The sequence below is a fragment of the Podarcis cretensis genome (genome assembly GCF_951804945.1).
Source record: "Podarcis cretensis genome assembly, chromosome: 3".
NCBI classification, from domain to species: domain Eukaryota; kingdom Metazoa; phylum Chordata; class Lepidosauria; order Squamata; family Lacertidae; genus Podarcis; species Podarcis cretensis.
Window position 1 is genome coordinate 42,036,744 of NC_137172.1, and position 21,177 is coordinate 42,057,920.

At 41.5% G+C, this 21,177-nt stretch overlaps 1 protein-coding gene across 1 annotated transcript in view; it reads left to right on the plus strand.

Moving 5' to 3' along the window:
- Positions 1-21,177, plus strand: part of HEATR5B (HEAT repeat containing 5B) — a 50,282-nt gene that overhangs the window by 26,368 nt on the left and 2,737 nt on the right. The window contains exons 22-34 of the mRNA XM_079969430.1: positions 1,116-1,260; positions 2,234-2,473; positions 4,475-4,726; positions 7,571-7,752; positions 8,307-8,375; positions 9,926-10,105; positions 11,708-11,942; positions 12,612-12,872; positions 13,221-13,348; positions 14,490-14,634; positions 17,262-17,534; positions 19,119-19,343; positions 20,085-20,236. Coding sequence (XP_079825556.1) covers positions 1,116-1,260; positions 2,234-2,473; positions 4,475-4,726; positions 7,571-7,752; positions 8,307-8,375; positions 9,926-10,105; positions 11,708-11,942; positions 12,612-12,872; positions 13,221-13,348; positions 14,490-14,634; positions 17,262-17,534; positions 19,119-19,343; positions 20,085-20,236 — 2,487 coding nt within the window. The remainder of the gene's footprint in view (positions 1-1,115; positions 1,261-2,233; positions 2,474-4,474; positions 4,727-7,570; positions 7,753-8,306; positions 8,376-9,925; positions 10,106-11,707; positions 11,943-12,611; positions 12,873-13,220; positions 13,349-14,489; positions 14,635-17,261; positions 17,535-19,118; positions 19,344-20,084; positions 20,237-21,177) is intronic.

A 21,177-nucleotide genomic window follows, 5' to 3' on the forward strand; every position in this document is an offset into this window, starting at 1 on the left:
TGAGGGGGAGTGGGTATGCACACACTAGTCAAAACAGACAAGTGCCTACACTTGAACTCTGGTGAATCTCTGGTCATAAAGAGTGCATCTCTGAAAGGATCACTTTATGGGTGCAAGGGCACAGCTATGGCATCATAAAGAGACATTTTAGGGGATGGGCTGTGGCTTAGTGGTAGAGCGCATGCTTTGCAGGCAGAACATCCAGGGTACAGTCATCGGTGGGGTTGGGAGAGACCATTGCCTGAAACGCTGGAGAATCACAGCCAATCACTGAGATAGATGGTCTATTGGTCTGACTCAGTACAAGGCAGCTTTCAATGACCCTATATAACAGGGGCACCATCTAGGAGGCAGCAAGGGACCCCCAAAAATTTCAAGGAGGCATGACACGTCAGCACGTCGCGGAGCATGCTCAATTGACCTTGGCATGCCCTGCGGCATGCACAAGTGATGTCAGCATGCCCCACAGCTCCGGCCCCCTCATTTCCGGGGGCAAGCCAGTGCGCTTGCTATGTAAAGTGGTGCCTCTGACAGTGGAGGTAGAACTTAACCATCAGATGCATGGTTTCTTGAAGGCCTTGTCAGCATCTCTGTTGTCCACGTTCTAGTGTCCAGGCAGATAGACAAATTTCTGCCCTTATAAAGACTTTCAGGCTTGTGCAACCACAAGCCAGAGTTTCTTGAACAAAGGTTGCTTCTACTCCATAGCTTGCTGTGGCAATCACCTTTGTCACACACCTAGAAGCCATCCCATCCCAGCCACTACCACGCCGCCAAATGACCCAAGTAATATGCACAAACAACACACGTACCCCAGGCCCCCTTTTTGCAGCAGTCATATTGAAATGTGTATTTGGTTTCATGTGAACGTAAGAAGAGCCTGCTGGATCAAGCCAGTGGCCCATCTAGTCCAACATCTGGTGTTCACAATGGTGAACCAGATGCTGTAGGAAACCCACAATATGCTAAACTGCTATTTTAATTGATTCATGTACTTTTTCAATTAATAAAAAGATTGGTTTACTGAGTAGCTAATTTTAATTAAGCAACAGTACCTGTGGGTTCTTTCAAGTCACCCAGCTAGTTTGATTGCTGATTTATGACTCTGGTTGCAGGTTCACCTATGCAGCTCCCATCTTCTACTTCGTCGGGCTGCGGTAGCATGTCTGAGGCAGCTTGCTCAGAGAGAAGCCGCAGAAGTATGTGAATATGCCATGAGTTTAGCCAAAAATGCTGGAGACAAAGAAAATAATGGGATGAGTAAGTTTTGCTTTGCATGTTTACTTTCCTAAAGACCAAATGAAAACAGCTAATGCTGTAAACTTTTAAAGTGCATTTCCCATACTATATTTTCACCTGCATGTTGTCTGACTTCGTAAAAATGATATACATTTGTTTCATTCTAAAGTATTCACTTTTGACAGTTTTTCTCCAATGGTAGACTATGAAAGTGCACACTTTCCGCATACGTTGGCCAGATTGGATTTGCCAGCATTTTGAATTGACTTGATTCTGTGTAGCAGAGCTGGGAAAGATGTCTGCCTAAAAGCTTCAAGAACTGAGCTCAAGACCTATTGTAAATTAGATTTGACAGGACAAGGCTAGAAGTGCCTTTGTTCTAAGTTTGCAGAAAGCTTCCCTTCCCCGCCCCCCTTACATTCTGGTGGCTAACCTTTGGCCTTCCAGATAATGATTTACTGCAGCTCCCATCATTAGACATGCTTGCTGGGATTGATGAGAGCTGGAGCACAACTTCATCTGAAGGGTCACAAGTTAGCTACCTCTGTCTTATGTCCTAAGTATGTAGTGATACAGTTTTTGATTGGGTGACCTTTTTTCTACTGTTGGCCATCAATGCTTTTTTTGAGTTAGACTAATTCATGCATATGTTAATTTATGTAAACCTTTTAAAAAGATTTGAATAAGTTGCCCAAATATGGAGTACTTTATTATATATAAATGATGAAATATGCAACAACTTTGGATGGGCAGGTGTGTTTAAACAGAATTACATGATGCAATGATACATAGGTTACTTACTGGTACTTCCCTAGACTACTAACGCATCTTTGGTGTTTTATCATATTAAGTACTGCATTTTAATGCTGCAGATGTCATTGTGTTAGTTATTTGGATCATATGGAGCCATAGACTTTTTAGAAAAATCTCAAGTTGCTATTTTGATGAAAAGAATTCCTGTTAACGTAAAATTCCTTTACCATCTGTTTTGCAGATATGAATTCTTTTGCTCCAGGACTAGGCTCCCGGAGGGATATTCATGGCCGACATCAGGGAATCAATATCACAGAGACTGGACTTGAGGGAGTCCTTTTTGGAATGCTAGATCGGGAGACTGATCGGAAGCTGTGCTCTGATATTCATGATACCTTGGGACATATGCTTTCATCTTTGGCAGTAGAAAAGCTCTCGCACTGGCTGATGTTATGTAAGGATGTCCTTGCAGCATCCAGTGGTAAGTATCTGAAAATGACCATGTTTTGACTCTTGTAATTCCTTTAGAAGCTTTTTATTTAGCAGACTTTTCCATCAAGTATGCCTATGGCATTAAAGGAAGTCATGGTCCAGCCTCTACTGAAGAAAACCTTGTTAAGCATCTTGGAACAACAATTGTCCAATGTCTAATATTTATCTTTTGGGTTGTTGTTGTTGTTTAGTCATTTAGTCGTGTCTGACACTTCATGACCCCATGGACCAGAGCACGCCAGGCACTTCTGTCTTCCACTGCCTCCCGCAGTTTGATCAAACTCATGTTAAGTACTCTTTTGGGCAGTGGCGTGACAACGGGGGGCGGAGCGCCCTGGGTGTCTTGTCTGGGGGGGTGACAAGAAGGCACCCCACAGGGGCTCTCAGCGGCGCGAGCAGCCATCACTCCGCTGCGGCCGCATGTGGAGGATCCTCCATTCGAGGCTGCAGTTGCGAGCAGAGGATCCCGGCGCCATCCATACAGCGCTGGAGCGGCGCTGCCGGGCCCGGCAAACCACTATGTACAGTACATGTGCGGTTTCACTATGTACCGCACATGCACTGTACGTAGTGACGCTGCACATGCACCCTACATAGCAACGCCCTGCCCCAGGTGTCACGACGCCTTCATTCACCCCTGCTTTTGGGTACCCAGTCTTGTTAGATGCATAGGTCACGTAAGTAGTGAGGAGTGCCTTTTCCAGTTATACTGGTACACCAACTGCTACACCCCCACCTAACAAAATTGAACCCTTCTATTCATGCTCTAGTGACCTCCGATAAGGCTACTGGAACATGCTGTAAGGACTAAATGCACAGTAATCTGAGGCCTCATCCATCTGGAATTATGTATTATTGGAAGCTTTTTTCCCCAGGCTGTAAAGGTCAGCCTTTAAAGTTTTATTTAGGTGCTGATTTGTGTTTTCACTAATACACAAGGGCCTCATAATTTCAGTGGAGCCTGAGGCATATTAGAAAGTCACTGCTACAGTGTTTTATAGGTAGCTTAGGAGGTGCTTGGTGTGTTGATAAAACTGTCTTCAGAAGATTATTTATGAGCTACTAATATGCAAATGAAAGAACTCTTGAGTCACTGATCTGTTGATCCCAGTTTCTTCTAGGAACATTTCAAATAGAAATTGGAGCCAAGAACATTTCAAATAGAAATTGGAGCCTGGCTTGGAGCCAGGGTATGAATTGGGCTACTGACATCTCCTGAATTTTGTTAGCTTGTATTAATCAGTGCTGTGGAATCATTCTAGATTATTGCCAAATAGTTTCTTGTAAATATAGTGCCCTGCCAATATTTGTATCATAGGCCAAAAGAATTGTGGTGAGACTTTACATATGTTTTAAAAGGCCCTGATATTGTCTCGCTAGATTGACTTCAAAGCGCCATCTTCATCATTTTTGAGGTGTAAGCATGCATTTCTTACTATGTCTCTTTAGAGAAATACATTTTTGCTGTAAAATACCAAGATGTTTCTGGGCTTGATTGCGAAAAGAACTATAGTTCAACAAGTTTGCCACTGTCATTTCTTGCATTTGTTACCTAGTGTCAGTTTTCTCCAATGCAAGAATAAAAGGTTTGCTATTCTGATATCGGACTGAATTAAATTGATATGTCAGCTGATTTTCAGTGGGTCTACTCTAACTAAATTTAACTATTGTTCATAGGGTTTTAGTACTGTTGAACTGGTTTGGTATTTTTTCTGTAAAAAAGTCATACGGAAAAGGTTTTGTTATGCTTTTTTTAAATAGCTTTTCAGTGAAAATGAAGACAATTTTATTATCTTAAGCTTCTAGGTGGATAATTTAATACTGATTCTGTTGTTTTATTGCTGGTTTCCTTTTAATGCTGCTTTACTTGGTATTTATTATTGCATATAATTACATTTTATTCTTCTTGGGACATGTCCTGCAAGTTGCTCTACTGAAAGCTGGGATAAAAATGTTTTAAATGAATAATAGATCCTTTCTTATTTTGCAGATATGACCACTACAGCTCCTTTGGGAGGTGAAAAAGATGAAGATTCAGAGAAAAAAGATGAAATGGATGATGATATGATGTTTACTACACTGGGTGAAGAAGACAAAACAAAGCCTTCTGTAGCTCCTCGCTGGGCTACTCGAGTATTTGCTGCTGATTGCCTGTGTCGAATTATCATGCTATGTGAAAATGCAAATAAAGCCCACTTTGATCTAGCTCTTGCCCGTTCTGCCAAACTCAGAAATCCTAAAAGTAAGAGAGACTGGTATCTTTTTTTCTCTCTCTGTGTGTGTTTCTTCTCTAGAATAACTACTTAATTATAGGTAACTAGAGCCCCTTATCTGATTCTACTCTAATAAAATCTTATAGGGCGGACAATTGAAAACTCAAGGTCTCTTAATGAGCCTCATCTCTGATCAGGGATTCAGTGTGTGTTTGTTGCCCATGTTGAGGTTTCAGGTGGCTTTTTCCTGCAGATGTAGACAGGTTTGCACTCACACAGAGAGGCTAAGTGTTAACAGTCCATTGATTCTGACATTTTTATGAGCAGAGGCATTTTTTTCTCCAGTGGTCATCCTTTTATAAGATCGGCAGTTAAGAGACAGTTGGAATGACCATTAGTCTGTGAAAAACTGTTGTGCCTTTTCATCTTGACATTGACTTGCTTCACCTTTTGCCTGTTGTTGCTGTTGAGGGGTCCTGGGGCAACGAAAAGTCTGTTCTGTCTTTGTGCTCACTCTGCTCCTGGTTGCCTTGTCAGCCAGGATGCTGCTGATATTTCCAGGAGGAGGAGAGTGGAAACAGCTGCTGCTAATTGACTTGCATTCCAGCCCACAGACTGAGATAGGAGGGCCAAGGAAGTGCAGACCTTTCTGAGGTTGCTGTGAAGGCATCACCACATTTTATTTTGTACTGTTGAATGTGCTCAGTAGGAGAATGTAAGTAATGTATCATAGGGTGGCAACAGGAATTATATATTCGCTGCCCAGAGTAAGAGGCTGAATTGCAATGCTTTTGTGTTTCAAAGTTGCTTAATACCAGTTTGGTCCTAACTGGGTGAGAGATGGAGTGATTTGGGAGTGGTTGTATTGCTGCTTATACAATACTGCATTACCCTAGCTGGAGGTAGGTGAATGAGCTGGTTGTAAACTATACTTAACACAGGCGTATATTCTTGTAGACCAGATGTTCACTTTGTAATAAATAGTTAGGGATTAGCTGTGCATTATCTGTATGGTTGGTGGGAATGCATGAGGTTTGTTTGTATGTGGATGGTTGCTAAGAATGTATTTGAGATATGCTGCTGTGGGGGAGTGTAGGTGCAGCTTCTATTTCAGGCATTTGTGTGGTTGCTAATGCTGTTTTGTAGGGGTTTGTTGTATTTTTATATACAGTTTTAGTCTGTAATTTTTTATGTTTGAGAATTTGGTATTTGATCTTCATGTACAATGTTTTATTTTGACGTTTTGTTATGCTTTACGTGATGTTTTAAGCTAGGTTGTAAACCACTTTGAGATTATTCTTATTTAAATAAATGGAAATCATTTAAATAAATAGTGGTAGGAAAACAAAGGAGTAAAAGGGAAAACCAGTTTGTAACCTGAAAGCTAAGCTGCTGTTCTGGGCATAGGCTGTGGCTACTCTTGTAAATATCTGGGAGCTTCAGTTGGTACATCATGATGACGTGGCTCCCTCCATTGGCCTAATATGTTTGGACATTGTTATATTGGTGTATTATGTATGTGTCTTGTGCATATACCCTTCTGATCTCTGATCTCTTATTTCATTTCTTCCTCCCAATGTGTAATTGAAGATATCTAGGGTGAATTAACCATTCCCTGTTATATCCGAACCAGGAAGCTATACTTACCAGATTTGGATGAAACTAGGGTCTGAAACCACAGTTTGAAGTTAGTTTCAGATCATGGTTTGGTCTAAGTCCAGTAAGCTCTTGTTCCTGGTTCAGAAATAATGGGAAATTGTGGCTAAATCGCCCTGGAAGTGTTCAATCACAGCATGACAAGAAGTGAGGCAGAGTGACACAAGGACAAAGTATGCAGGCACAACCTTCATGCAGATTTTGGTTTAGTGAGCTGAGATATATATGATTGAATTGGATCTGAAATATTTTATTCTGGCACTTTAGTATTTACCATGAAGTCTTATCAACAGGTGTTCATAATGATTGCTGACTTATATGTCCAGATTCAGATGTGGTATGCCTCCAAATACCTTTTCCTGGGTGCCAAAAGCAAGGAGGTATAGCAGCGGGTTGCAAGCAAAGCAGTTGACTTCAGATCCTGCTTGTGGGCATTTCAGAAACATCAGATAGGCTACTATTGATAATATGGAATGTAAAAGAATTCTAAAAAAAGTATGTGATACTTACTACAAATTTAGGCACTTTTTACAATTTAGATGAAAATAATGTTGGAAATTTTGATTATCGCTTTTAAAGCCTGCATATTGAAATAGGTCATTCCACTGACTCCTTGTACTGATGATTTCTTTTAGATTAAATAAAATGGTAATAGAATTATCTGCAAAAATCCTATGCGAATTAAGTTTAACATTGAATAAAGTGTGTGTGTGTGTGTGTGTGTGTGTGAGAGAGAGAGAGAGAGAGAGAGAGAGAGAGAAATGCAACAAAGGTGATGACTTTATAGATTGTTATATTTTTCATCTTTTCTCCTCCTGGCATTCTTTCAATAGATTTGTTTATGGTCTGAATGGCTTTTGTTTCTTGTGTGAATGAATTGCTCCTTTAATCTAAAATATCCAATGGGTGAACCTTAGAAGTGATCACATGCTCTGTTGTAAACAATAGGCACTGTGAATTTGCTAACTGCAGTTTAGATTTTCCGTAGATGCAATACTATTATCATTTCAAATCCTATTTTAAGGAGAATAGTTCAGAATTCATGAGAGATATTGGCTCTTAAGGTGGTACTTTTGCTCATTTTTTTCTGTTTTGCTTTGCTTAGACTATATCATATGTCTATATTATAATGTAGTTCTTTGGGGTGAAAGATGTGTGTAAGTTTGAACCACGGATGACTTCTGAAACAGTCTGCTTTTTCTTGTGTCTATTTTCAGATGACCTTCTAGTTCTTCACCTCTCTGATCTTATTCGCATGGCATTTATGGCTGCAACTGACCACAGCAACCAGTTGCGAATGGCTGGTCTCCAAGCACTTGAAGACATTATCAAGAAATTTGCAGCAGTTCCTGAACCAGAGTTTCCAGGCCATGTGATTCTAGAGCAGTATCAGGCTAATGTAAGCTTATCTATGTGCTTATGCCATTGCAAAAAATCAGTTGTGAAACGAGATGTATCCCAGCTGAGAATCGTCTTGCTTTTGATGGGCATGAAGAGATCCTGTTTGTCACAGGTGCTCTGTAGGCATGCATGAAGCTCTCATACAGGTCTAGGCTCATTATATGTAAAGATTTACAGCTCCCCCTTTTAATCTTCTTAACCTACCAATTCACATTTGGAAAGTCATAAAAGTTGAGTCAGTAGCCATGGCTAGGTCAGCTTGAATGGTGATGAGCAATTGACTCCCTTTCTCCATGATTTATAATATTACTACAATCAGCATTATCTGCCATAGCAATTGCAAAACGAAACTTGTGACTTCTTTGGAGAAGCATTTGCTTCTAAAATTAGATGTCTTTTTCCACTGAAAAAAATGATTAATCTGTCTGTCGTATAATTATGACAGTTACAAAGGTTAATTAGCTGCAAAGGTTAATTAATGCAAAGTGTCTAAATTCCTGTTACAAGAGTGGGTGTAGGGCATGGTTTCATCAATTTTCCTTTCTCGCACAGGTTGGAGCTGCTTTAAGGCCAGCTTTTTCACAGGACACCCCTTCTGATATTACAGCAAAAGCTTGCCAGGTACAAAGAAAATCATGGTTGTCAGATGGAGAGAGAAATGAATGCTAGCCAAAACTGGGAGGGTGCATCACATTAAGAAAGCGTCTTATGTCCTTGTGAATGAAGATAGGCCTGCGCTGGCTCTTAAAGGTTTTGCAGTTAATAGGTTTTGCAGTTCTTCAGAGTAGAGCCAGCTTGCAACTAGTTGCGCAAGAAGGGGCATGGAGTGCAAGAGCAGAAGACGAGGAGGAGAGGAATGGAGCGTGGAGCAGGAACAGAAAAGCAGCCGAAAAGGGGGCAGTGGAAGAGGAGGAGAGGGTGCCTGGGCCAGTTTCAGATAGTGCAATGTCTTGCACAGGGTCTGTGGAGGTGATGTGAAAGACTTGTGTCTAAGAACCTGAAGAACCACCTGCCAATCAGAATAGATAATACTGGGATTTGATGTGCAGTGATCTGACGTGGTATAAGTCATCTTCCTTTGATCTCTAGCCAGATAAGGGTTATAAACCCTCTGCATTGTTGCCCTTTCTTTGCCCTATGTGCATTTTCTGGTAAGATCTGCTCAGGGATGCCCACCAGGGACGGGATTGTATGGAGGAGGCATACAGTTCCTTGATTTATTAGGAGAATGAGGAATCCAGTTATATAGCAAATTCATGGTCTGACTTCAAAGTTATTTTATTGTGTTCAGTCATATAAAGGGCAGAAGATCCTTAAACACCACTGGATTTCCCTTTAGCTAGCAGATAAACTGTGCTTAGGATCAAGGAAGGAAGAGATGCTTTGGAAGTAGGCTGCTCCCATGATGTACTAGTTTGTGTCTTGCTTTCATCGAATACAATCACAGGTGTTTATGCTCCCTTTTTATTTGTCTTCAGGCTTGTCTTTCTGCTTGTCTTCTTCCTTTTCACTTCTGTTTTATATTTTGTCTGATCTTTCTGGTTTGTCTTATTTCATGTTTTTTTTTTAATCTACAGTATCATGTTCCTTCTTGGTCCACCCATCATTTTTGGTTGCACTGTTTCTCTCCTGTTCACCATTTTGTTTCTTCACACTTTCAAAAAGCATTTTAAAAACTACCCAAAAAGTTCATTTCCCCCCAGTTTATTGTTCACTTTGTGCCTATGTTTTTGGCCATTTACCCCCCCCCCCTTTGCCTTCATTACATGTGGTAAACTTGGTCTCTTGTTCCTCATAGTACCTAGCCAGTAGTGAATTGCAGATGGTATTATGTAATGCAGTCACATTAATGTTTGTAATTAAAAAGAACCATGAAAGTGTTGCTTAAAACAATTTGTCAGAAAATATTCCTGTGTTGAAAGTTCTTAATTTTTTCTTAAACCCTCTCTGATCAATGCAGATTTGTCTAACTCAATTGTATTGGAATTTCCCATGTTATCATTTGAACATTTTGGTGAGGTGGGCTAGGTTGAGAAATGGAAATTAGCTCTAACTCACGCTCTGGTCTTCATATTTGGGTGGAGTTTTGAGCCTAGACCAAGACTAACTGGTTCTCTGTGTGGAGGAATGCTTTCTTAAAAGGCAAGCTGGCTGTTTATATTGATTTTTAGGTGTGTAGCACCTGGATTGGAAGTGGCGTAGTAAGCGACCTTAATGATCTTCGCCGTGTTCACAACCTCCTTGTCTCTTCACTGGACAAAGTGCAAACAGGCAAGGGGTCTTCCAGCCAGCTTTACAGGGAGAGTGCTACTACTATGGAAAAACTGGCAGTACTCAAAGCTTGGGCTGAGGTAAATGTTTAAGAATAATAATATAAAAGCAGTTGCTTATTCTTGCTTTTCTGTGGAGTGGAATGCAATAGATGAAAAAATCAGTTGATCTGATATATTGTTAATTACATTGTATGGAAGACATACAACTACATGTAATAACTTAACGGAGATATACTATAGGTGGGGTTGCTGCTCTTTGTAAACATTCCAATAATATTCTTCAGACTTTGAATGCAAGACAATGTATATTGAGGTTATTTTTAAAGGTTTCTAGCTGCTACTTGAAATGTCTATATAGAAGTTAACATATGAAGTCATAAAGCGATCCATTTATTACATATAATTTCATTGCATATAAAAATAAAATAATATGTGAGCTAGCATGATCCAGTATGTGAAGTGTTGAATTCAGAACTGGAAACATTCTAGCTCAGGTGTAGACTTGTTGTATGATCTTAGATAAATCCCTTATCTCAGTCTTCCTTGCCTCTAAGCAAAACAGTGTCAACAAAACAGTGAACTACTTGCCAGGATGAATGGAAAACGGTTTATGAAATCAGTTTTTCTGGTAAAAAATGCTGAAACAATACTTTATATGAAGTATTTCTACTGTTTTTATATTTGCATAAGACACCTTAAAGGTAAAGGTAAAGGTACCCCTGCCCGTACGGGCCAGTCTTGACAGACTCTGGGGTTGTGCGCCTATCTCACTTAAGAGGCCAGGGGCCAGCGCTGTCCGGAGACACTTCCGGGTCACGTGGCCAGCGTGACATCGCTGCTCTGGCGAGCCAGAGCCGCACACGGAAACGCCGTTTACCTTCCCGCTGGTAAGCGGTCCCTATTTATCTACTTGCACCTGGAGGTGCTTTCGAACTGCTAGGTTGGCAGGCGCTGGGACCGAGCAGCGGGAGCGCACCCCGCCGCAGGGATTCGAACCGCCGACCTTTCGATCGGCAAGTCCTAGGCGCTGAGGCTTTAACCCACAGCGCCACCTGCGTCCCATAAGACACCTTATTAACATGTTATTTTGTGGTATTCCCTAGAGTTGCTGACATCATCAGCCAAGTTCTCTTTTTATTGTTTATAACAGGATATATTCAGTTGGAGGAATTCAATATTGCACTAAGGCAAATGTTCCACTAGCACAATCATTTCAGCTTGCCAGTTCTAGGCATAAACATAAACATCCCAAGCCATGGGAAGCATACAGTGGGGAGGAGTGGGGCGAAAGCCCTCTTGTGCAAGCAGAAGTCCTTGCACAGGGCTTCCAGTCAGGACTCATTAGGTGAACTCAGTCCAGGGACTTTGAAACATACAAAAGTTCTCTTGATCAGGACTTTTCAACACCTTGAGAATATATACTTCTTTTAAAAAAGGTTTGTTAAACCTTATGGGTTTGAGAATGGGGTTGAAAGTGTGCTGCAGAATTAATCTTTCTGACATACAATTTGGGTGACCATATTAAGAGGTGTGGGTTTTATTAGTGCAAAGAGCCTAGAATTTAAGGGAACATATATTTTAAGGATGGGTTACATTAATGACACTTAATGGCACACAGAGAACCTTTATTTGTGTTGTCTGTATATGCTTGTAATACTTTGCATGGATCTTTATCTAAAGGTGTACGTTGTAGCTATGAAAATTAAAAAAGAAGCAGAAACTAAACCGAAGAAAGCAGTGAAGAATGATGATGATGACGACGATTATAGCACAGTAGATGAACTGCCACCGGACAGTTTAATAACACTTGTGCAACCAGAGCTGCCCACTCTCAGCCGCCTCTGGTTAGCTGCACTTAAAGATTATGCTCTTTTGACTTTACCAGCAGAATTTTCAAGTCAACTTCCTCCAGACGGTAAGCTGTTGATTTAGTTTAGAGTACAGTTATTATAATAGTTTTGACATGTGGGTAGAAACTTTAAAAGACCAAGTTTAGGAAGGCTGAACAATGTCCATACCCTTGTTTTGCTATTATTTATAGGAAAAGACACAACAGCACATTCCCAATGCACAAAGCATGAGCCTAATTTCCTTAGCTCTGGAGCACTTGAGCCAGAGTTGGAAGGTTTCGCTGACCATGGTTAGGAAGCTGTCTTGAGTTTGTTTTTTCATGTTTGCAGAATCAAATAGTAACATCAAATGTCTGAATGAAATCAAACAGATTGTTCATATCGTCCTACATAACCTCAAACATAGTGTTCTTTAGTAAATTTGGTTCCTGCAATAATCTCTGAAATGGAGTGATAAAGGAACAATTCATGGATTTGTAATATATGAACTAGCCCAGGATGCCATGTTTCTGGCAGTGGGATGGTCAGAATGATAGACTTCACTGATAGTGAGCCACCATGTGAAGAATTCTATAAGCATGTGAGTTTGGGCCTAGTTTGCAGAGGCATGTTAGCAGAAATTCTAAGATGTAGTTGATATTAGCAAAATATTTAAAATGATAATGCACTTTTTACTCAGTTCCTTTCTGCCTCCATAGTCATGCTGAAATCTAGTGTAATATTTTGCCTGACAGGTGGAGCATTTTACACTCCAGAGACAATTGATACAGCTAGACTGCATTACCGGAATTCATGGACCCCAATTCTACATGCAATTGCACTGTGGTTGAATAGTACAGGATTTAATGCTTCTGAATCAACAGAAGATGTGTCGGCAGCAATACCGAATCCACAGAAACGTGCCACATCCATTATGTTAAACCCAGCACCAGGAACACCACCATCCACCAAACCTTTGCAAGAGATAAACAAAGATCGAATGCATTTGATTTTGGGTAATTTTGTGTTGTTTCAGAATTCTGTAGTGGTGCTTTATATCATCAGGTAGCAATATTTCCTATTTTTCCTATTTTAATGGACTCTAGCTTTGTGACAGCACCAGAAACAGAAGCATTCTAGCTTTCAGAACTCGGGATACCTAAGTGTTTCTGTTTCAGCCTGAGACTCTTGACTTGCTGATGGCTGCAATAGTATTGTGCACAGTCATCTCATGTAAAAACAATTAAAACTAGTGTTTTATGTATGCACAGCAATATGCAATAATAGTTTTTTAAATACAGTAAACCCTTTACTAGTCACTGTTGTTCTGTTTCGTCTAAAATCTAAAATAATTTGCTTTTCAGGTGTTAGTATACAGTTTCTCTGCTCTCCACGACCAGAAGAGCCTGTTGAACATGTTACATCCTGTTTACAAGCTCTGCACACTTTATTGGATTCCCCTTGTGCTAGAACCCACATTGCTGAGGATCAGGTATTATCACTGAAGTCTATAACTGCAAACTAGGATAGCCATCTGATTATGCAGAAAGTAAAGCAGATTGCTGGAACAATAAATTAAATGAAGGTTTCATGTATTGGTCATGGAATGGAAAAGTTTGTGAAATTGACCATTGATTAACATTGACTAATATGTTTTGTCCTGATTTTTCTCAATTTAAATATTAATTATGAGGAAAAAACAGAACCAAATTTGTACTTTCAACCTTTTATGCAATAAATGCCAGCTCGGACACACTGAAACAGGTGCAGCGGTGTGAACCTAATGAACATTTGGGCAAAAACTAATCAAGTTAGCTGAGAGAGTTAAGCATATCGGAATTAAAAATGCTTAACTTTGGCTGAATGATAATAATAATAAATAATAAAATTTTATTTATATCCCGCCCTCCCCAGCCGAAGCTGGGCTCAGAGCGGCTAACAACAGTAAAATGATAAAACATTCTAAAATCATTTCATTAATTCAAAACAGATTAATGGCAACCATTAGGCTAGAGTTCTGTGAGGATTGCCAAAGGAGGGAGTCAGGCTGTGCCCTGGCCAAAGGCCTGGTGGAACAGCTCTGTCTTGCAGGCCCTGCAGAAAGATGTCAATTCCCACAGGGCCCTAGTCTCTTGTGACAGAGCATTCCACCAGATCGGAGCCACAGCTGAAAAAGCCCTGGCTCTGGTTGAGGCCAGGTTGATGCATATGGTTGCATGCATCTGGTTTATGCATTTGGTAAGTGCTTTATTTAAAGTGGTGAATGCACAGAATACAGTGGTACCTCGGGTTACATAGGCTTCAGGTTACATACACTTCAGGTTACAGACTCTTCAAACCCAGAAATATTACCTTGGGTTAAGAACTTTGCTTCAGGATGAGAACAGAAATCGTGCTCTGGCCATGCGGCGGCAGCAGGAGGCCCCATTAGCTAAAGTGGTGCTTCAGGTTAAGAACAGTTTCAGGTTAAGAACTGACTTCCGGAACAAATTAAGTAGGTAACCAGAGGTACCACTGTAAGTCTTTCAGATGTAGATTAAATGAGACATAAGGGATTACAGCAAAGTAGGATAGCTTTATTATTAAAGCTTATGATCATATGCAACTTTGAAAAAAACTTTTTTTCTTGCTAGCTCCTTGGTGTTGAACTTTTGAGTGTGCTGCATCGACTCCTCTTGACCTGCAATCCTCCTTCAGTCCAACTGCTAGTTACTGGTGTTGTGCAGCAGATTGTAAGAGCTGCTCAAGATCATCTACAAGAAAAAAGAAACACTATGAGTGAGATATGTTACCTTAATTTTGGGTTTCAGAAATAATGAAGTATATTAGAACAAAGTTTTGTTTGTGAAGATGGGATATTTCAAACTGTATCTTTCTTCATCCTATTTATCTTCATTTTGCACACTTAACAAACCTAAACTAAGCTGAATCATTTAGTATACTTTGATGCATTTCAATAACACAAGAGAATCAAAATATTTCTATATTTCCTTACATTTGTAAAAGGAAACAGCTTTAACACTATTTCACTTGTTTATAATTATCATTATTATTATTATTATTATTATTATTTATTATTTATACCCCGCCCATCTGGCTGGGCTTCCCCAGCCACTCTGGGCGGCTTCCAAAAGAATATTAAAATACTGTGATACATCAAACATTAAAAGCTTCCCTAAACAGGGCTGCCTTCAGATGTCTTCTAAAAGTCTGGTAGTTGTTGTTCTCTTTGACATCTGGTGGGAGGGCGTTCCACAGGGAGGGCGCCACTACCGAGATGGCCCTCTGCCTGGTTCCCTGTAACTTGGCTTCTCGCAGTGAGGGAACCGCCAGAAGGCCCTCGGTGCTGGACTTCAGTGTCCGGGTAGAACGATGGGGGTGGAGATGCTCCTTCAGGTATACTGTACCGAGGCCGTTTAGGGCTTTAAAGGTCAGCACCAACACTTTGAATTGTGCTCGGAAACGTACTGGGAGCCAATGTAGGTCTTTCAAGACCGGTGTTATATGGTCTCGGCGGCTGCTCCCAGTCACCAGTCTGGCTGCTGCGTTCTGGATTAGTTGTAGTTTCCGGGTCACCTTCAAAGGTAGCCCCACGTAGAGCGCATTGCAGTAGTCCAAGCGGGAGATTGGTTGTACCACTCTGGCGAGGCAGTCCGCAGGCAGATAGGGTCTCAGCCTGCGTACCAGATGGAGCTGGTACACAGCTGCCCTGGACACAGGATGTAACCTGTGCCTCCATGGACAGCTGTGAGTCCAAAATGACTCCCAGGCTGCGCACCTGGTCCTTCAGGGGCACAGTTACCCCATTCAGGACCAGGGAATCCTCCACACCTGCCCGCCTCCTGTCCCCCAGAAACAGTACTTCTGTCTTGTCAGGATTCAATCTCAATCTGTTAGCCGCCATCCATCCTCCAACTGCCTCCAGACACTCACACAGGACCGTCACCGCCTTCACTGGTTCTGATTTGAAAGAGAGGTAGAGCTGGGTATCATCCGCATACTGATGAACACCCAGCCCAAACCCCCTGATGATCTCTCCCAGCGGCTGCATGTAGATGTTGAAAAGCATAGGGGAGAGGACAGAACCCTGAGGCACCCCACAAGTGAGAGCCCAGGGGTCTGAACACTGATCCCCCCCCACCACTTTCTGAACACGGCCCAGGAGGAAGGAGCGGAACCACTGTATGACAGTGCCCCCAGCTCCCAGCCCCTCAAGATGGTCCAGAAGGATGTTATGGTTGATGGTATCAAACGCCGCTGAGAGATCCAGCAGAACTAGGAAACAGCTCTCACCTTTGTCCCTAGCCCGCCGGAGATCATCAACCAGTGCGACCAAGGCAGTTTCAGTCCCGTGATGAGGCCTGAATCCCGACTGGAAGGGATCCAAATGGTCCGCTTCTTCCAGGCGTGCCTGGAGTTGTTCAGCAACCACTCGCTCAATCACCTTGCCCAAGAATGGAAGATTTGAGACTGGGCGATAGTTGGCCATCGTGGCCGCATCTAAAGATGGTTTTTTAAGAAGCGGTTTAATAACCGCCTCTTTCAGCGGGTCTGGGAAGGCTCCCTCATGGAGGGAAGCATTCACCACCCCACAAAGCCCATCGCCCAGCCCTTCCCGGCTAGCTTTTATAAGCCAAGATGGGCAAGGATCAAGGAGACAGGTGGTTGGTTTCACTCGTCCAAGCAGCCTGTCCACATCCTCGGAGGTAACAGATTGGAATTGATCCCATGCAATTTGACTAGACAGGACTCTAGCACTCTCCCGCCCCAGCCCTGCTCCCACGGTGGCGTCTACCTCTTCCCGAATCTGAGTGACTTTATCTGCAAAAAACTTTGCAAAATCATTGCAGGAGATCATGTGGCCCGTACTGGGCCCCGATGTTACAGGTGGTTCCGCTAAATTGTGAACCACCTGAAAGAGTCTCCTGCTGCTGTTTTCTGCAGATGCAATAGAGGCGGTGAAGAAAGTCTTCTTCGCCGTCGCTATCGCCACTTGGTAGGCTCGACATTGAGCTCTAGCCTGTGTCCGGTCAGCTTCAGAATGGGTCATCCACCACCAGCGCTCTAGCCGTCTCAACGATTGTTTCATTGCCCTCAGATCCGTGGAAAACCACGGGGCTGTCCGGGCTTCATGCAGTCGGAGAGGGCGCTGATAGCATAAGCACTTGTGTCATCTTTGATTCTGAAGGTACCACAGTTTCTAACAGTAAACAGAGGCTGTCTAGTTACTAAATATTAATGTATACATTTTAAACAGTTTTATTGTTGTAATACTATGTAGCTATATTTATACTTTCAGTATTTATTATGCATTATTTTGAATCCCTTTCTACATTGTCATCTGTGTATTCTGTATGATAGTCACATTTTTAATACATACTGCCTTTTATGTTCTTATTTTGTAGATGAAGAAGATGTAAAAGAAAAAGACACTAGTACCATGTTGGGCGAAGGAGGAGAAAGTGGGGGTCTTGTGCCAGGAAAATCTCTTGTATTTGCTGCCATGGAGCTCCTAATGTTTATCCTAGTACGACACATGCCACATCTGAGCACAAAAATGTCAGATTCTCCAAGTCATATCTCCAGTAGAACCCAACAGCTTCCAGAAGAAAGTGCTCGTCTTGTAGCTGCCACAATTGGAATTCTGTCTGACCTGCCCACTCTCTGTTCCCCAGCTGGTAATGCAGTAGATCTTTCTTAAAGATCTTTCTTTAAGAAGTTTTGCAGAAAGTGTATCCTGGATAGTGAAATGAAAGCATGACAGGTTGAAACCTGTTTTTAAAATGTGGAAAGTGTTCAGAGAAATGTTTATGATGGTGGCACAGACAAGCAAAACAGGCTCTAATGCAACCTTTCCCAACCAGCATTGTGTTGGCTGAGGCTGATGTGAGTTGTAAGCCGCCCAGAGTGGCTGGGGAGGCCCAGCCAGATGGGCAGGGTATAAATAATAAATAATTTATTATTAGTATTATTATTATTATTATTATTATTATTATTATTATTATTATTATCCAAAACATCTATTATCTATTAAATTTGTATACCACCCGTCATCCAAAGATCTCAGGGCGATTCACAGCATAATCCCCTACCCCTCAGTGGTTCCTTGAAGGGACAGAATTTCCATTCCTTTAGCACTTGTTTTCCCCGAACTGCACGTCAGTTTATGGAGTACCTTTAAACCTCAGAGATTTGCTTCAGTAGATCATTCTTGAAATCTGTACGCATTCATTTCAATAAACGGAACCCAGAACTTATTTGGTAAATGAAAAAATGATAGGCAGCTTTGAGTCAGATTTTTAACATAATAGCCATGCACAATCAGGAACGGCTGCTATTAGGACGTAAAGGTAAAGGTACCCCTGACAGTTAAGTCCAGTCGCGAACGACTCTGGGGTTGCGGCGCTCATCTTGCTTTACTGGCTGAGGGAGCCAGCGTTTGTCCGCAGACAGTTCATGTGGCCAGCAGGACTGAGCTGCTTCTGGCGAAGCAGAGCAGCACACAAAAACACCGTTTACTTTCCCGCCAGAGCGGTACCGATTTATCTACTCACACTTGATGTGCTTTCGAACTGCTAGGGGGGCAGGAGCTGGGACCGAACAACGGGAGCTCACCCCATCGCGGGGATTTGAACCTCCAACCTTCTGATCGGCAAGCCCTAGGCTCTGTGGTTTAGACCACAGCACCACCCACGTCCCCTGTTAGGACGTAGTTACTTCCAAAATGACACATATATGATACTTTAGTTTCACTAGGAAAGTGAAAGAGTAATAGAGTGCATAAGAAAAGTCCCACAGGAAGCCTGCAAGCAGGGGCTGAATGCAGTAGCAGTCTCTCCACTTGCGATTCCCATCAACTAGTATTCAGAAGCATGTTTCCTCCAACAATAGAGGTAGAACATAGTAATCATGTTTACTTCTATAGTTTGATATGAGCCTCTTTCCCTTTTATTCCACAATGGTAGTCAAGGCGCCAGGACAGATTTGAAGCATCATGTGCAATGTTGTATTTTAACACGTGGTGTGGGATGGACACACAAACAAAATCCAGTGGTTCTGGAGTGCATGGGTAGCTGTGTTCCTACAGTGGCTTTTCTGTTATATGACTCCGATATGTTTCGTGTGTAACAGTGGGTACTGCCCAGCAGATAATACTTGCTCATGTGAAACACTACATAGAATATAGAACTATGGATCATGCCTATGGTGTAGCATTTTGTTCTTACACTCATGTGCAAGAAAATATGTTTTTTATCTTTCAGGATGCATGACAATTTTGCCCACAGTCCTGTTTCTAATAACTCAAGTGTTAAAAGATACTGCAGTGAAAACAACAGGAAACCATGTTCCCCCGCCAGTCTCCGCATCACTTCAAGGATTGAAAAGTATTGTAACTCTTCCAATGACAATGAATGAAGAAATACACAAACAGTGGACAAATCTTATCCGCAGTACCTTGGCCTCAATTTTGGAATACCCTCAGCCAGGTAATTTGCATACAAACACAGCTACTAAAAAAATAAGCGAAAGGGACTGTTCTCATAGGAACCAAAACTGGTGTACTTATTTCAATAATCATATTGCTATTTCTGTTAGATCTATAAAATTAAAAGAGAAAGGAATTAAGGATGCATATGGGGGTGTCCAAATCTTCTTTGGTGTATTAGTGCTTCTTTGTAGAGTCCAGCATCCTCCTTTAATGCCATAAAACCCCATGTTTGTTGAGTTTGAACTTCTTCATATATGGCAAGAGTATTAGGATGCATGAGCAATTCAGTTCTTTTATTAACAAAAGGGGACTAATTTGACAAAAGTGTGTTGCATATTTTTAATAACAATAAAAAAGCAGAACAAACAGAGGTATACTGGATTATTAAATATATCAATATTTTTAACAATTACGTTATTGTGAGTCATTCTGTATGTTGCCTATATGTGTGGAATGTAGTTTTTAAAATCTCATGGGGATCAGAAAATCTTAAACCTACTTTCCAGAAACATATCAAGTGCAATCCTCTTCCATGTTATATCGTAGGGTGGTGGTGGTTTTTACCACAAAAAACCTGGGCTGAAAGGGTTGTGCAATAAAACATTATTATTATTTAAATCAGAAATATTATGTTTATTTTCCAATATTTTCTTACTTTGTAACTGAGCAGTTTCATTTTGCCTGTTTCAAAACCGTTTTAGTATAAGCTCTCATCCTGTTTTCGCTGGATTTTTTTCAGAGGCCTCAAGGCCTATTCTGGATGAAGTCAGCATGCTTACAGCTATTGCACTCTTCCTTTGGTCTGCAAGCACAGAAATAATTGGAGTGCAGTCATTACAGAATGGCTGCATGAATAGATTCAAAATGGCACTGAACTCATCTGATCCTTGGGTGAGTATTCCATTTTCGCCCCAATGACCCAGCATTTATTAAAAGTTTACTCTCCCTAAAGCTACCATTTGTGCGGTTAAAAAAACCCTACATGTACTCTAATTCTCCCGTGCATGTAAGATGTTCGCAAATGGGACTTCATTTACACAACTTAACCTACATATAGCCATATATCAACATAAAAAACATTTCTATTTTGACTTCCGGTTCAAGATTGGTTAATGTGGTGTAACATTCTAACAAACCAAAGCTACCATCTTACTCAAAAAGACAGGGATTCACTTTATACTAGCAGTGCTTTCTTACAGCTTTTTAATAGTAAATAAGTGATACAGGACCTCAAATAGGTAATAAACGTGGGCTATTTACAATATAAAAGGTAAAGGGACCCCTGACCATTAGGTCCAGTCGTGACCGACTCTGGAATTGCGGTGCTCATCTCGCTTTATTGGCCAAGGGAGCCGGCTTACAGCTTCCGGATCATGTGGCCAGCATGACTAAGCCGCTTCTGGCGAACCAGAGCAGCGCACGGAAACGCCGTTTACCTTCCCGCCGGAGCGGTACCTATTTATCTACTTGCACTTTGACGTGCTTTCGAACTGCTAGGTTGGCAGGAGCAGGGACCGAGCAACGGGAGCTCACCCCGTCACAGGGATTCGAACCGCCAACCTTCTGATTGGCAAGCCCTAGGCTCTGTGGTTTAACCCACAGCGCCACCCGCGTCCCATATTTACAATATAAAAACACAAAAATACTTAACAAACAAATAGTAACAGACAAAAACAGTACCACCTCCCCACACATTTTAAAAGGCCATAGATTGTTTAATTAGCCAAAAACCTGGGAAAAGAAAAATGTTTGTTTTTTGCCTGGTGCCTAAATATATACAACAAAGGTGCCAGGGAAGCCTTCCTGAACATAAACCTGCCAATAGTGATCTA